Source organism: Oncorhynchus gorbuscha, linkage group LG13 (genome assembly GCF_021184085.1).
Source record: "Oncorhynchus gorbuscha isolate QuinsamMale2020 ecotype Even-year linkage group LG13, OgorEven_v1.0, whole genome shotgun sequence".
NCBI lineage: Eukaryota > Metazoa > Chordata > Actinopteri > Salmoniformes > Salmonidae > Oncorhynchus > Oncorhynchus gorbuscha.
In genome coordinates, this window is record NC_060185.1 from 50,493,575 (window position 1) to 50,511,192 (window position 17,618).

General features: G+C 41.1%; 1 protein-coding gene across 1 annotated transcript in view; it reads right to left on the reverse strand.

Moving 5' to 3' along the window:
• The window catches only part of grik4 (glutamate receptor, ionotropic, kainate 4), a 475,420-nt gene that overhangs the window by 95,180 nt on the left and 362,622 nt on the right, over window positions 1-17,618 (reverse strand). The window contains exon 8 of the mRNA XM_046294891.1: window positions 5,891-5,944. Coding sequence (XP_046150847.1) covers window positions 5,891-5,944 — 54 coding nt within the window. The remainder of the gene's footprint in view (window positions 1-5,890; window positions 5,945-17,618) is intronic.

Here is a 17,618-nt window from a genome sequence, read left to right on the forward strand (position 1 = left end):
CCCACTTTCTTCTTTTTATTTTTGCCCCACCAAGATTTACTTGCAAAAATCACCAATGCAGAGGAATAGCTCTCTGGCTGCAGATGTATGGGGATGTCAGAGGAGGAGAGGAGCAAGCTGGGTAAAGCAGTGGGAGCCGGGATGATACCTGATGGGAATAGCACAGTGGAGGTGTTATAACACCCACAAAATGGTTCCAATCGTTTTCCCACCATTCACATTTCCCATAGGGGATTTTAGAAACACTTAAAATAAAAGGCTGTGTTTTGTATAGGCTTACCCTGGCGTGATGTTTTGATAAACATGTACATTTCTCTCAGACAAGGTGAGTTTTATCAATATATTCGGCTCTATTTACTCTCAGATTCTAAAATGCTAATTAGCATCAAAGCAGACATCATGAAAAAACGAAAAATTCCTGCAAGTCACCTCTAGCTGACACCTTTGCTAACAGGTATTGTGTCAATTTAAAACTTGTCCAAGACAGTTCACAAAATTGTCCATTTAAAGGAATGTTGCCAATTTATTCATTACAACATTAGAATAAAATATATATATATATATACAGCACCAGTCAAAAGTTTGGACACACCTACTTATTCAAGGGTTTTTCTTTATTTTGTACTATTTTCTACATTGTAGAATAATAGTGAAGAAAAACTATGAAACTATGAATCATGTCGTAACCAAAAAAGTGTTCCACAATCAAAATATATTTTAGATTTGAGTTTCTTCAAAGTAGCCACACTTTGCCTTGACGAGAGCTTTGCACACTCTTGGCATTCCCTCAAACGGCTTCATGAGAAATGCTTTTCCATCCGTCTTGAAGGAGTTCCCATATTTGCTGAGCACTTGTTGGCTGCTTTTCCATCACTCTGCGGTCTGACTCATCCCAAACCATCTCAATTGGGTTGAGGTCAGGTGTGTAGCACTCCATCACTCTACTTCTTGGTCAAATAGCCCGTATACAGCCTGTAAGGGTGTGTTTTGGGTCGTTGTCCTGTTAAAAACAAATTATAATCCCACTGAGCGCAAACCAGATGGTATCACTGAAGAATGCTGTGGTAGACATGCTGGTTAAGTGTGCCTTGAATTCTAAATAAATCACAGACAGTGTCACCAGCCCTTATTTTAAGTGTTTGTTTTTTTAATCCCCTATTGGAAAAATGAAAGATGGAAAAACAATTGGAACCATTTCCCTGTTTGACTGCTAGGTTTTATGGGTATTATGTCTCATATTCTGGTACTCTACACACAGCCTCGTGGGAAGGTTACACGCCTACTGTGTTACATAGATAAACATTCGGCATGATCCTCCTTAAGATTATGAATGCGAATGAGTTGAAGTGAATGAAAATGATCATTGCTAGAACTATAAATGGTTGATTCATGTTCTGCATGGCAGCTCTTAATACTAAAACCGAGATGAATGAACATTTTTTAATTGTACAATGTGTTGGCTGATGATTCCCCGTCACCTCACATTGGCATTTCGATGCGCAATGTCAACATAAACACATTCTAACGGGACAAATAAAATGAGTCACAATCTGAGGTCACATATTGGCAATGAACGTGAGTACTGTGCATGTACATTAAACCTAATCTGTATCTCTCTCCTGAAAACCGTATCTCTACGTCTCAGCGTTGTGCTTGGAGACGAATCAGACAATACAAAGAGTCACTTCCCAGGTTAACCGTCAGCGACCGCCGCGAGGCTTAACGAGATGATCTCGGAGTTATTGCAAGTACAAATCACAGAGCAACCATCCCTCTATAGCTCCCATGGATGGCATTTCATGCCGGGAAACCACATTGGGCAATTAGAGACAAGTACAGCTGTTCTCTGTTCACTTACCATTAAAACTAGCCAACTGAACTCCATTTAACTGTAACTCCACTTCTGTAAGGAGCTGATTCATATATGCATATGTATAGAGTCAGTTTCATCATAGCGTTTGATGGTTTTTGCGACCGCACTTGAGGAAACTTTAAAAGTTCTTGACATTTTCCAGATTGACTGACTTTCACGTCTTAAAGTAATGATGAACTGTCGTTTCTTATTTGAGCTGTTCTTTCCATAATATGGACTTGGTCTTTTATACAGGTGTGCCAAGCATGTAGTGTCATACCCAAGAAGACTTAAGGCTATTATCGCTGCCAAAGGTGCTTCAACAAAGTACTGAGTAAATGGTCTGTATACTTATGTAAATGTCATATTTTTTTCATTAGCAAACATTTCTAAATACCTGTTTTTGCTTTGTCATTATGAATATAATGTGTAGATTGTCAATGGAAAAAAATGATTTAATCCATTTTAGATTCAAATTGGGCTCCCGAGTGGTGCAGAGGTCTAAGTCACTGCATCTCAGTGCTCGAGGCATCACTACAGACACCCTGGTTCGAATCCAGGCTGTATCACATCCGGCCGTGATTGGGAGTCCCATAGGGCAGCGCACAATTGGCCCAGTGTCGTTTGTCTGGTGTAGGATGTCATTGTAAATAATAATTTGTTCTTAACTGACTTGCCTAGTTAAATAAAGGTTCAATTAAATAAAAAATAACAAAATGTGGAAAAAGAGTGCTTTCCGAATGCACTGTATGTACAGTACCAGTCAAAAGTTTGGACACACATACGCATTTAAGGGTTTTTATTTATTGCTAGTGAAAACATCCAAACTGTGAAATAACACATATGGAATCATGTAGTAACCCCAAAAAGTGTTAAACAAATCAAAATATGTTTCATATTTTAGATTGTTAAAATAAGCCACCCTTTGCACATGCATTCTCTCAACCAGCTTCACCTGGAATGCTTTTCCAATAGTCTAGAACAAGATCCCACATCACTCTGTGGTCCAACTCATCCCAAACCATCTCAATTGGGTTGAGGTCAAGGGATTGTGGAGGCCAGCTCATCTGATGCAGCGCTCCAATACTTTTCTTATTGGTCAAAAAGCCCTTACACTGCCTGGAGGTGTATTGGGTCATAGTCCTGTTAAAAAACACATGATAGTCCCACTAAGCGCAAACCAGATGGGATGGCGTATCGCTGCAGAATGCTGTGGTAGCCATGCTGGTTAAGTGTGCCTTGAATTATAAATAAATCACTTACAGAGTCACCAGCAAAAGCACCCCTACACCATCACACCTCCACCTCCATGCTTCACGGTGGGAACCACACATGCTGAGATCATCTGTTCACCTTCTCTGCGTCTCACAAAGACACAGCGGTTGGAAACAACAATCTCAAATTTTGACTCATCAGACCAAAGGACAGATTTACACCAGTCTAAGGTCCAATGCTCATGTTTCTTGGCCCAAGCAAGTCTCTTATTCTTATTGGTGTCCTTTAGTAGGGGTTTCTTTGCAGCAATTTGACCATGAAGGCCTAATTCACGCAGTCTCTTCTGCAATTTCTGAGCCTGGTAACTCTAATGAACTTATCCTCTGCAGCAGAGGTAACTCTGGGTCTTCCATTCCTGTGGTGGTCCTCATGAGAGCCTGTTTCATCATAACGCTTGATGGTTTTTGCGACTGCACCTGAAGAAACTTTCAAAGTTCTTGACATTTTCCGGATTGACTGACCTTTATGTCTTAAAATAATGATGCACTGTCATCTCTCTTTGCTTATTTGAGCTGTTCTTTCCATAATATGGACTTGGTCTTTTACCAAATAGGGCTATCTTCTGTATACCACCCCTACCTTGGCACAACACAACTGATTGGCTCAAACACATTAAGAAGGAAAGAAATTCCACAAATGTACTTTTAACATGGCACACCTGTTAATTGAAATGTATTCCAGGTAACTACCCCTGAAGCTGGTTGAGAGAATGCCAAGAGTGTGCAAAGCTGTCATCAAGGTAAAGAGGTGGCTACTTATTTGGATTTGTTTAAAAAAAATTGGGTTACTATATGATTCCACATGTGTTATTTCATAGTTATGATGTCTTCACTATTATTCTACAATGTAGAAAATAGTAAAAAGAAAGAAAAAACATTGATTGAGTAGGTGTGTCCAAACTTTTGACCGGTACTGTATGTAGCAGATTATTCAGACAGAGATTGCTCATTGTGCTATTTTCAGTACTCTATTACTTTTCAATTAGGAATACATATAGTCTAATTGTTAGTGCAACAGATACATCTAAAGTGTGGATTACGATCAAGTTCAAGTACAAATTTGGATGACGGCGTGGTCAATTAATGAAAAACTATTCACAGCTTCAGTAATTATTATTATTACAAATTATTATTACAAATGTGTTGCATCCAAACGAGGCCCATTGTATCTGTTAAAATCTCTGGATTACCTAGCACACATTCCAATTTAAATATATTCCAGCTTCCCAGATAGATCAATGCAGGTGGAGGTGACAGTCAGGGATGCGAGAGAGAGAGAGTGAGAGACAGACAGAGAGAGTGAGAGAGACAGACAGAGAGAGAGACAGAGAGAGAGAGAGAGAGAGAGAGAGAGAGAGAGAGAGAGAGAGAGAGAGAGAGAGAGAGAGAGAGAGAGAGAGAGAGAGAGAGAGAGAGAGAGAGAGACAGAGAGACAGAGAGACAGAGAGACAGAGAGACAGAGAGAGAGAGAGAGAGAGACAGACAGAGAGACAGACAGACAGACAGACAGACAGACAGACAGACAGACAGACAGACAGACAGACAGACAGACAGACAGACAGACAGACAGACAGACAGACAGACAGACAGACAGACAGACAGACAGACAGACAGACAGAGAGAGAGAGAGAGTGAGAGACAGACAGAGAGAGAGAAAGACAGACAGACAGAGAGACAGAGAGACAGACAGAGAGAGAGAGAGAGAGAGAGAGAGAGAGAGAGAGAGAGAGAGAGAGAGACAGAGACAGAGACAGAGACAGAGACAGAGACAGAGACAGAGACAGACAGAGACAAAGAGAGACAGACGATACTGCATATAGAGAGTTATAACACAGAGGATGTGAAGAGTGACTATCGCTCATCCTCTGGAGCGGCTGATCACAAAATTGTCCTATCACGACATCTGACAGCTAGTGACAAATGACAAATGTCTACTCCCCCAGCCGAAACACAAATTGGACTGCTACACTATCGGGGACATGGGATTTAATTTCTTACAGTGCCCCACAGGCATTCTGCCTGCCATCACAGACACGGTGCACTGCCACCTATGTTACACACCAGGGTCGTGTTTATTAGGAACCAACTGGAAGAAAACTGACTGAAATAGGGAGGGACTTCCTGGACTCATCCATTCTCCCCACTCTCAACATGAACGGAATGTGTAATTACTCCCTCTACCTGCCGAAGAAAGACCCTCCACAATACACTCCTCTGTTTCGGAGCAGTATAAAGTGTTCTGACTTCCTGCCCTGATAACTTGGAAGTATAGCAAACAGTATTCTTTACATGTTGAAAATAGGCATAATCAAAAGCGGCCATTTGTTGAGGAGAATTAGCCGAGCAGTGCGTGTGTGTGTGTCATTTCGAGGGAATACTGCGACGTTGGGGACGAGGCTCGGAAAGTGGTGATTAACTGAACGTTGAAAGAAAATTACATAAATAACGAGTGGTCTCTTCTTCCTGTGGGGATGGTGCTGTATGATGCTTTGTTGAGCAATCGCTCTCTCTCTTTAGGAAATGGAGGGCGTGGGTCATCACTCTCCACAATGATCCCCCCTCTCTTGCCCCCTAGCACCCAGTGGCACAAAAAGACATGGGGATCCGAGCAACTGGGTGAGAGGAAAACATGGGCTCCAGCAGGACATTAATGAGTCATCAATCAGGCCGATATGAATCATCTCTACAGGACCATTAGTGCAAAGTGTTACCAACATCATCAATTTCCATTAGCGAGTAGCAGCAACAGGCTCAATCTCCTTACCAGCGAGGTGAAGATGTAGGTGTAGTAGACGGAAAGCATGCCCAGCTCCGACGCCTGGAAGAAAGAGAAAGAGGGGGGAGAGAGAGATAAGGATAAGGAGAAAAATAGGTATATATATAGAGAAGGAGATATACACAGAGTGTACAAAACATTAGGACCCCCTTTAGCTCCCAGAACAGCCTCGATTCGTCAGGGCATGGACTCTACAAGGTGTCGAATGCATTCCACAGGGTGGTGGGCCATTCTTGATACACACGGGAAACTGTTGAGCGTGAAAATCCCAGCAGCATTACAGTTCTTGACATAAACCGGTGCACCTGGCACCTACTATCATGGCCCTTTCAAATGCACTTCAATCTTTTGTCTTGCCCATCCACCCTCTAAATGGCACACATACACAATCCATGTCCCAATTGTCTCAAGGCTTAAAGATCCTTATTTAACATGTCTCCTCCCCTTTTCTACACCGATTGAAGTGAATCAATAAGGGATCATAGTTTTCACCTGGAATCACCTAGTCAGTCTACGTTATGGAAAGAGAAGGTGTTCTTAATATTTTATATATATATATATATATATATATATATATATATATATATATACATATATATATACACAGTATATATATATATATATATATATATATATATATATATATATATATATATATATATATATATATATATATATAGAGAGAGAGAGAGAGAGAGAGAGAGAGAGAGAGAGAGAGATACTCTGCAGTCTCCTGCTCGGTTACACAGTGGGAGATCAAATCCGCCCACATCTTGATAAGACATGACATATTCTTATCTAATGACGGGCTCTCTTCGGAGCAATTAGTAATACAATATTTTAGTATGCTGCTCAATACATTAGGATTTGATTACATCAAAGCCTCAGCAGCAAGCACTGGTTGTGAAGGACACGGTGAACTTTCTACAGTTGAGCTTCTTTGAGTATATTTATTTTGGTATAAACTGTTCCACCAAATTTGTTGACACCAATGTGAACTGTGGAATAATGGTGCAACGCAAATATTTTTAAAAACGTGTTTTCCAATCAGCCCAGTCTGACTTAGTCTGACATACATCTGAGATACATCCCAAAAATAAAAAATAAACATATTTCATAGAGTACAGTATATCAAGGGAAATCTCATTCGATGGAAGCTACAGTATGTCTCTGTTCAACCACCCTAGAAGATTCTCTCAGCCAGGTCACCCATGATACAAGTCAATATTCAACGTCCATCCATGTCTGAGGACGTTGTGGTGGTGAGGACGTTGTGAGATGTGAGATGTGGAAGGCGATGGTGGATGGGCGTCTTATTCCAAAGGTTGCAAGTTCAAATCCGGTGATAGAAAGTTGTTTTGTTTTCATTTTCATCCTATCCCAAACCTTCACTCTTAATTTAAGAATTTGGAGTTAATGCCTACTGGAAACTTAACCCCGAACACTTCTAAAATTGACAATTGGAACAACTTAAAAATTGTACGTTTCAGAAACATGGATAAACGTCTAATTCTGATGTGCGACTGTGAGACATTGTTGGATTCTCTACCTCTACCTCAGGGGTACAAACTCCCGTTCCCAAGAGCCACTGGTTCTTCTGGTATAAAAATGTATTTATCCAAAGAGGCCTTACAGCAAAAACCAATATGATTCAAACAGGTAGATGTTTGTGGCGGAAAAATCCCAAACAATGTGTTCCCCGACAGAATCCTTAGATCATTTGTTTTGGTACTGTCCACACGTTGCAGGTTTTTGGTCACAGGTCCAGGAATGGCTGAACAATTGCAATATTTACCTGAGCTAACTCTGCAGATAGCACTACTGGGTGATATGAACAGTCATAGTCAATCAATCAATAATATAACAATACTTTTAGCAACAACAACAAAAAATATTTTCAATCTATAATCTGTAGTAACAATGAGACTAGTTTGCTCCAATTTGGGGAGGGGTGGTAGGGTTGGAGGATAATAAAGGAAATATATTTTTAAAGATATGTACATATGTACATATGTATGTACATGTATTTATATATATGTAAGTGTATATTTTGTAGGTGTATATGTATGCATTTATATGTGTATGCATGTATGTACTGTATGTGTATGTAACATACATACAGTACATATACATACATACACATACATAAACGCATACATACATATATATATATATATATATATATATATATATATATATATATATATATATATATATATATATATATATATATATATATACAGTTGAAGTCGGAGGTTTACATACACCTTAGCCAAATACATTTAAACTCAGCTTTTCACAGTTCCTGACATGTAATCCTTGTAAAAATTCCCTGTCTTAGGTCAGTTAGGATCACCACTTTATTGTAAGAATGCGAAATGTCAGAATAATCGTAGAGAGAATGATTTATTTCAGCTTTTATTTATTTCATCCCATTCCCAGTGTGTCAGGAGTTTACATACACTCAATTAGTATTTGGTGGCATTGCCTTTACATTGTTTAACTTGGGGCAAACATTTCGGGTAGCCTTGCACAAGCTTCCCACAGAGCTGGTGTAACCGAGTCAGTTTGGTAGGCCTCCTTGCTCGCACACACTTTTTCAGTTCTGCCCACAAATGTTCTATATGATTGAGGTCAGGGCTTTGTGATGGCCACTCCAATACCTTTACTTTGTTGTCCTTCAGCCATTTTGCCACAACTTTGGAAGTATGCTCGGGGTCATTGTCCATTTGGAAGACCCATTTGCGACCAAGCTTTAACTTCCTGACTGATGTCTTGAGATGTTGCTTCAATATATCCACATAATCTTCCTCCCTCATGAAGCCATCAATTTTGTGAAGTGCACCAGTCCCTCCAGCAGCAAAGCACCTCCACAACATGATGCTGCCACCACGGTTGGGATGGTGTTCTTTGGCAATTAAGCCTCCCCCTTTTTCCTCCAAACATAACAATGGTCATTATGGTCAAACAGTTCTATTTTTTTTTATCAGACCAGAGGACATTTCTCCAAAAAGTACGATCTTTGTCCCCATGTGCAGTTGCAAACCTTAGTCTGGCTTTTTTATGGCGGTTTTGGAGCAGTGGCTTCTTCCTCGCTGAGCGGCCTTTCAGGTTATGTCGATACAGGACTCTGTGGATATAGATACTTTTGATTTTTGAATTATAAGTGAAATCATCTGTCTGTAAACAATTGTTGGAGACATTTCTTGTGCCGTGCACAAAGTAGATGTCCTAACTGACTAAAACTATAGTATGTAAACTTCCGACTTCAACTGTATATATACATTACCGTTCAAAAGTTTTAGAACTCCTACTCATTCAAGGGTTTTTCTACATATATATTTGTTTATATTCTATTTTCTACATGGTAGAATACGAAAGCACCCGAATGTCCATTGAGAAAGCACAACGACTACACCATTTAGCTAAGCTAAGAATGACGAGAATAAACAAGTCAATAAATGTTGGGTAGTTAGATAGCCTATAGTTAATAAACTGGCAAGTTTGATGTAGAACTACTAACGGTAGGTAGCTAACTAACATACCGGTACATACTGCTGTCATGATATGCTATGTGGTTCATAAGGACAGCGTAGCTAACAAATTGTCAGCCAATATAACGTGTAAGGTAACTTATTTGAAAAGTCATGACTTTATCACATTGAGTAGCAAGCTACCACTTGGTCGTTAGGGCAAATCTGGTGTGCAATAGGGGGGTTCACACCTAGCTCGGCTATTAGACTATTCTTTAGTAAAGGTTGAATTGTTGTTCAGCTATTAGCCCTCCTCTCCAACTTGCAACAAATTACTGTTATCATCTCATTCCTTTCCCTCTTCCACGCGTCATCATTCAGCTCTTGAATGGCTCGCTTGTGGTCATGCTGGCAGGATATGGCAGCGGGTCAAGAATTTGGTTCTGCGTCAAGAATTCTGCATACAGTAGCACGTTTGTATGAAGGTGTGGTTATTCACAGGCAAATTGTTATTTGCTATGGAGGTATTTGTGTCTTTTTGTCGAGAGCAAAAGCTTTTTTATTTTCAGTCAAAAATAATTGATCTGAAAGCAACTTTTTTCCGACACAAAGGAAGTCAAAACGGACACCTACGAAGGTGGCATCTCAGGTAAGCAGCACTGGGCTGTAGTGACGATGGCATCTCAGGTAAGCAGCACTGGGCTGTAGTGACGATGGCATCTCAGGTAAGCAGCACTGGGCTGTAGTGACGATGGCATCTCAGGTAAGCAGCACTGGGCTGTAGTGATGATGGCATCTCAGTTATGCAGCACTGGGCTGCATTGAAGATGGCATCTCAGGTAAGCAGCACTGGGCTGTAGTGATGATGGCATCTCAGGTAAGCAGCACTGGGCTGTAGTGACGTATCCTAAAAATGACATCTGCTGCTTTAGACTGAACAGTTGTTTTCATATCTATAAAAAAAAGAGCTATTTCCTTTACTTTCAGAGAGCGAGCTGTATCTTATACTGTCAGATGTTCACTGCCCAAGGAACAAGGCTGTGAAAGCTTTTCTGGCAAAAGTGTCCATAACCAGAGGTAATTCAACGGTTCTGTGTCCTTTTTCTCCATCTCTGCCTGTCTTGTTGTACATGGAACTTGTCTCACATGCATTAATTAAAAAAAACTTAAGATGTCAGCTGCTAATCTTCAGATTTACACCACATAAACACTGCCATTTTCACTGGACTATCTGTTGCTGCCAAGTCATGATTTCCCTGGGGTTTGGCCTTGCAATAACCAAGTGGTGAGACACATAGCCCTCTATATTTAAATGTTTCAGGTACACTCCGATAGGTGTCTGCGTCACATACAGAATCTTTTGACATGGTCTTCTATTGTTTGTCCTCGTGTGTCTGTTTTTCAGCATAAAGTACTCTGTAGCCACTTAGTGTGGACAACAGGTGAAACCACACACACACACAATAAGTCCCTCTTCTTCACTTCATCCCTCTCCCCCTTCTCCCTAAATCCTCTAGGGTATATCAGCTGTTTTGGTGAAGGTCTCCCGCATCTGAAATGGCTGACACAGAGGGCAGAGCATGATCATAGGTGAGATGTCACTTGGTCGGGTCAACAGGAAGTATTATTCAAGATATTCTTTACATTGAAATACAGACAGAGATGTATTAGTCCCAGAGTTAATGATCCAAGGTCAGTTTTGCATTTCACTGATTAAGATGACTGACCGTGTTAGAATAAAAAAATCAAGGCTTAATCATGCTCTCTCTCTATCCATCTGTGTCTCGTCTGCAGGTATGTTTTGATGTGAGAGAGGAAGCCAGTCCCGTCATTACCACCTCACCCGCTCTTAAGATAACCTTCAGGCCAACTGGGGGCCCAAGGCTGGTTAGGAGACACCGCAATTGTGATGAACTGAGAGAATATTAGGGTAGCAAGAGAGAATAAAGTAGACGGCACGGGTCAAAGTTATTGATTTATGTGTCCATGATGACGTGTACATGTCCAAATATGGGCCTCCGGCCAGGCCATCCTGTTCCTGGGGTCACTTGTTAGAGGGTGTGTGTTATTTTATATCTATATTGCATCCTTTGAAGTAGTCATGCTGATTGATGTCTAGGGGCCTGGTTGAACTGGGGGGGTTCAGTGTTTGAACTTTTGAACGTGTATGGCCCCACCCCCAGTTTTATTGCCCTTATGGTTGTTATCTGATGAAGCAGGAATGTCTGGGGTATTGGCTGTGGCATACACATTATAAATGTCCAGAACAAGGCCTGCGATTTTTAAAATAAAGGCCAGAATATTAAACATAAAAAATAAGTTTCCTAGGCCAATTCTCGGGGTGCTCTGCAGCTCATGTCATGAACCCAATGACAAAAGCCTGGAGGATGTTTTGCGTGAGGCTCCAGAATGTTTTAAAGGAGTTTTGGGTACGAGTGAGGGACATATGTCTTACATATTCCAACCTGAGGAATCTATGGTTAAGATATTCACAGACAGCGGCCCCAAACCCCTTTATCGGGCAGAACCCGGGAGTTTTTCTCCAGCGCTAAGGATGAGAGAATGGCTTAAAATAAGACTCCCGCTGTGTCAAATTGAACAGGCCCTGAGTGCTTCAAGTCTATCCGGATATGCGTTGGAAGAGCTGGTCTGCGGACGAAATGATCTGATGGCCCTAAGAGTCGCTTCAATGGCGAATACCCCTGAACGTGTATGGCCCCCACCCCCCAGTTTTATTGCCCTTAGGGTTGTTATCTGATGAAGCAGGAATGTCCTGGGGTAATGGCTGTGGCATATGCATTATAAATGTCCAGAACAAGGCGTGAGATCCCAGAACAGTAAACAGGATTTTTAACCTCTTGAGTTGACCCCGGACGCATGCGTTCCATCTAGACATCTGGAAATGCAAATGCGCTACACTAAATGCTAATAGCACTCGTTAAAACTCAAACGTTCATTAAAACACACATTCGGGGTACTTTGAATTAAAGCTACACTCGTTGTGAATCCAGCCAACAAGTCAGATTTTTTAAATGCTTTTCGGCGAAAGCATGAGAAGCTATTATCTGATAGCATGCGACACCCCTAAAGACCCGCAGGGGACGTAAACAAAATAATTAGCATAGTCGGCGCTACACAAAACGCAGAAATAAAATATAAAACTTCATTACCTTTGACAATCTTCTTTGTTGGCACTCCTAGATGTCCCATAAACATCACTATTGAGTCTTTTTTTCGATTAAATCGGTCCATATATAGCCTAGATATCGATCTATGAAGACTGTGTGATCAAGGAACAAAACACCGTTTTATAACGCATCGTCATTTTTTTAAATTAAAAAAGTAGATGATAAACTTTCACAAAACACTTCGAAATACTTTTGTAATGCAACTTTAGGTATTAGTAAACGTTAATAATCGATCAAATTGATCACGAGTCGATGTATATTCTATAGCTGTACGCCTTGAAATAATGTCCAGATAAATCTCAACCAAAATATCCGGTCGGAGACCGGAAGAAATGGGCTGTCTCTTGTCCGTATGACCAAGAAAAACATCCTAGGCAAATGACAAGACTGTTGACATCGTGTGGAAGCTGTAGGTATTGCAACCTCGGCTCCAGGTAATTTGGTTTCTGTTCAACAACACATTCAAGTGGCGCATTGATATATGAAACGCACAATGAAACGTTTTCGATGAAACGCACGTTCTGTTATAGTCACAGCCGTGATTGAACCAGTTTTAGAAACGTCTGAGTGTTTTCTATCCACACATACTAATCATATGCATATACTATATTCCTGGCATGAGTAGCAGGGCGCTGAAATGTTGCACGATTTTTAACAGAATGTTCGAAAAAGTAGGGGGTAGACTTAACAGGTTAAACATGGATTTTGCGATCAGTGGCAAAGCTGTGATGACTGTAACGACGGAAGCAGGACCGCGGCTGAAACATAGAGAAAGGGCAAAGTATACTGCCTCAATATACGATGCTCCAAAAAAAGTGGTTTCTAAGTGTGTATAGAACCCAGATATAGACCCAATCTGTTTGATTGCTTGGCCTGTAGAGTGAACCTCTATACGGTAGCCGAAGGAGAAGAATATACCGACCAGACATTAGGAGTGGACTATGGGGTTGAAGACTGGACAGTTTTTCGCCAGGTTTTGTGTCCCGAACTGAGACGTATCACCAAGTGGTATAGCTTGTTCACAGGCTACGAGACCCGTTGGGAAGGTACCCCTGACTCCTCAGGAAGAGTATTTCACAGGGTGAAAATACAGAGAAAGAATGGACTTCCCTGTGGCTGCGTGGAGTTCTATATCAGCACCGAGGAAATCCGCAACCAAAACATCCGTGATGGAGGCTTGGTCGGTGATTTTAGGTTGCGCATGCTTATTCCTTTTCAAAGTTGGGATTTAATGGAATTGAAAATGTTGGAGTTGTTGGACGCTCTGTTTGTACAGAGCACTGTTCGGCTAAAGAAGTGCATAATATATACCAATCCTGAGGATTATAATTCAAAGGAGCCCCAAGAAGGTACATCGTCAGAAGGGTCACCCCACGAAGAAAACTAAGTATGCGGCTGCGTTAACCACGCCCAGATACCCCGAGGGCTGGTTCAACAATAAAAGGAGGGTCCTTAAAACCTACAGTTCTTCACTTACGCATTAACCATGGATATTCCTACCGCATACCAGAACTCCGAAACGTCATGGGGGCCCGACCCTAAGGATTGTATGCCTCGCAGCCCAACATTCTACTCCCCCCTGGCAAGACCCGCGACACCCCCTACATGTACACAGCCTGAGGACGTGTTTGATGGGGTGGTCAGTACTATTTTTGTGGACACCATCAAGGCCTCTGTAGCCACGCTTTTAGACGTGGTGATTGGAGAATATATACAAGAAAAATGCATCTGTTGTGAGATCAATCACCCCAGCCAGCGCAGGCATCCATGCCTATACGACCCCCCAAGATACTACATCTTCAACCATTTTGAGGAGCTGGTGAAACGACTTTGGTCCTGCAGGTTTATACCATCGCTGGTCAGAGCCCTGGACTCTATGGGCCTTGTGCCGTCTATCCCCAGAGTTTACGGGGTAAACAAGGCATTCCTACATGAACTGAAGGAGGCGATCTACATCCACGAGAAACTCAAAGAAATCCGACACACCCTGGTGGACGATAACAAATACAGGGAGGCTGTGGTGGCTGATGTGATGACTTTCTGACTCAATAAACCCCAAGAGACCGAGTGATATTTTTGTTATTTAGATGTAACGCAATGGGTAACTATGTGTATACGATGTTAGAGAGAATAAATACATTTTTTCTTTTGAGAGATCTTACAAATGTTATGCATCAAATTATTGAAAATAAAGTGAACAATGTATCGTTCTACACAACCCACAATTCAGGGACTAATGAAGAGAGTGTGTTGAAAATGGAACAAATCATGAATCATGTACGACATGCGGGCGAGTGTCTACAATGGACACAAATGGTATCCCGGCTTGGTGGTGATTCTGAAGAACTAGAAACAACCTTTTTAGATTTTACTTTATTTGTTTGAAACACCCTTTAATTGTAACATGTATCATATTTGTTGTTTATATACTTTTATAGCGGATGTGTGTGTTGTAAAAATTCAGCGACACAAACCTGTTAATCTAAACCAAATATACAGGGTTTTGCATGATGTGATCATTGAGAAAACGGGGACATGTATCCTGCAACGAATTCTGAATTGTCTGTATACGTAATACATAATGTTTTCTTGAAAATAAAAATCCCAAAAATGAAATGTTGTCGTTATTTGAAAGTGGCTCATTAACATTATTGTACCTCAGAGAGGCAAGAAGGATGGCAGAACAGATGTTGAAAAACATTTATTATAATCCCTCTAATCCTGGGTCTTATGAGGGTAAGGAACGTTTACAGAGAGCTTTAGCCGAAGAAACAGGTAGCCGGTTAAGCGATGCTAAAGTGAATGAGTGGTTAGCAGAGCAGGATGCGCACACTCTACATAAACCCGTAAGAAAACAATTTCCAAGAAATAAGAGTTTTTTCTACCCAACCATTGTCCCAATTTCAGGCTGATCTATGTGACATGCAGGCCCTTGCAGATAAAAATGATGGAAATCGCTACATGCTAACGGTTATAGATATTTTCTCTAAAATAGTTTTTGTCAGGGTCTTAAAAAATAAGAGAGTGGGGCAGAGGTGACCCGGGCCTTTGACTCTATCTTGAAGGAAGGAGGAGCCCCCAAGTAAGTGCAGACTGATGGCGGAAAATAATTTTTTAATAATACTTTTCAATATAGTACATTTTGCTACAGGCTCGGATTTGAACGCTTCAGTTGTTGAACGCTTTAACAGAACTATGAAGGAGCGGATGTGGCGATATTTTACAGCTCACAACACGCATAGATATATCGATATAGTTTAAGATTTAGTAATTGGGTATAACAATAGTTATCATAAGATTATACGGATGAAACCTCCGGTCTCTTCTGAAAACTATTTTCAAGTCTTTAAAAATCTGTATGGTTTGTTCCCCCTTCGCCGTAAGAATAAATAAAAAAATCATTGTGGGGGACTTGGTTCGTACATCCAAGTTGAGGGGTGTTTTCGACAAAAAATATGAGCAGGATACAGTGATTAGCTATTCACGGTTTCCGAATGTCTGCGGCGCATACCCCCGGTCTACACATTAAAAGATTATGACGGGGAACTTATAGAGGGATCTTTTTATGAGAAGGAATTCCAGAAGGTACAGTTGGGTAAAGACAAAGTGTTTCATGTGGAGGAGATTCTAGATCAAAAAAGAGAGAAAAGGGTCAAAAATGGGTGTTGGTCCGCTGGAAAAACTGGCCCCAAAAGTTCAACAGTTGGGTATTAGAGCAGGATGTGGTGGAGGCATCGGGGGTTAATTTAAACCCACATGCATGATAAAATACATTATCATTCGGGTGTACACCGGAGTGCATCATGGAGCACAGCGGCTTCTACCTGACTCTCCCAAGTAATGCGTCCGAACATATATATCGTAATAATCAGAGTTCGAATTATAAAACCAATTTTCCAAAGCCTATAGAGTTATCAGAGGCTCTATTTTGAAGTCTGACCCTTTTATTGGCAAAGAGTTTGATCGCGGTCTTTCGTCTCTTTAATTTTTTCAATTGGGTCAGGGTGAGTGGAATGCGTCCTTCGAGAAGATTCAAAGCAATCTCACATAGGGATAATATGAGATCTGAAGAACAGTGACCCAAGATGGCCTTCCGTTCATTAGATGTAGCCCCAACTAGGCTTCTCAAGAGGGGCAGGTTTCTTTTTAAACGCAGAGACATAGCGGTTACTTTTTAGGAATGTACGCAGCCGGCCACTCCCACGGGAACAGACCTGTATTTGCTTTTAAATCCACGATTAAATGAGAAAATGGCGCTTTGGTAGCGTCCTCGTAGCTTTCCATAAAGTAGGATTTCCTCACGGGTACATCTGCTGAGCTCGAGTGTTAATTTGTAGTTTGTCTCTAGGATTTTTGAACAAAACCATGTAATTGGCGTTCAAACTGATGGTGCGGCTATTTTTACCTTGGTGAAACACATTCTGCATCAAGTAAAGCACAGACAGGTTTCTATGATGAGTATATTGGGTAAACGCTCTGGCAATTTCGGGATGTTCGCTACCTGCAAATAGCATATTGTCCAAAACCAGCAGATTGTTTTTTTGAAGGGGGAATCATCATCATCATCAGACAGGGATTCAGGTATTCCTTCAACAAACTTGATTTTTATTGTCTTCAACAATTCATCATACAGAGGCTGATAACAAGAATAACACCACACAACATTATCAGGCTTTTGAGATAACACATGTTCAGAATTCTCTAAAATACCTTTTACAAATCAAGTTTTACCACTATTAGACGGCCCTGCGATTAAGGCCGAAAATGGTAGTTGCAACCGGGGGTCAAAACCTTCTACAGCAGTCATTATATCTTAAGCTTTAATGACACACTGCGGCTTGTAGCATAAGTCAGTAGCCAAAGGGCAATGTGGTCCCGTCAGGCAAAAGCAGTCTCTTGTCATAGACAACCCTGAATCTTTTAATGAGTGGGGCATTCCTCAGATGAAAGCCCTTTTTATCCCCAACAATCTTTTTGTGGGAGCTCGAAATCTCCAAGTCACTATTCCTGTCGACCAAGCGTGTGATTCATTCCAAGTTTATACGCGGGGCATTT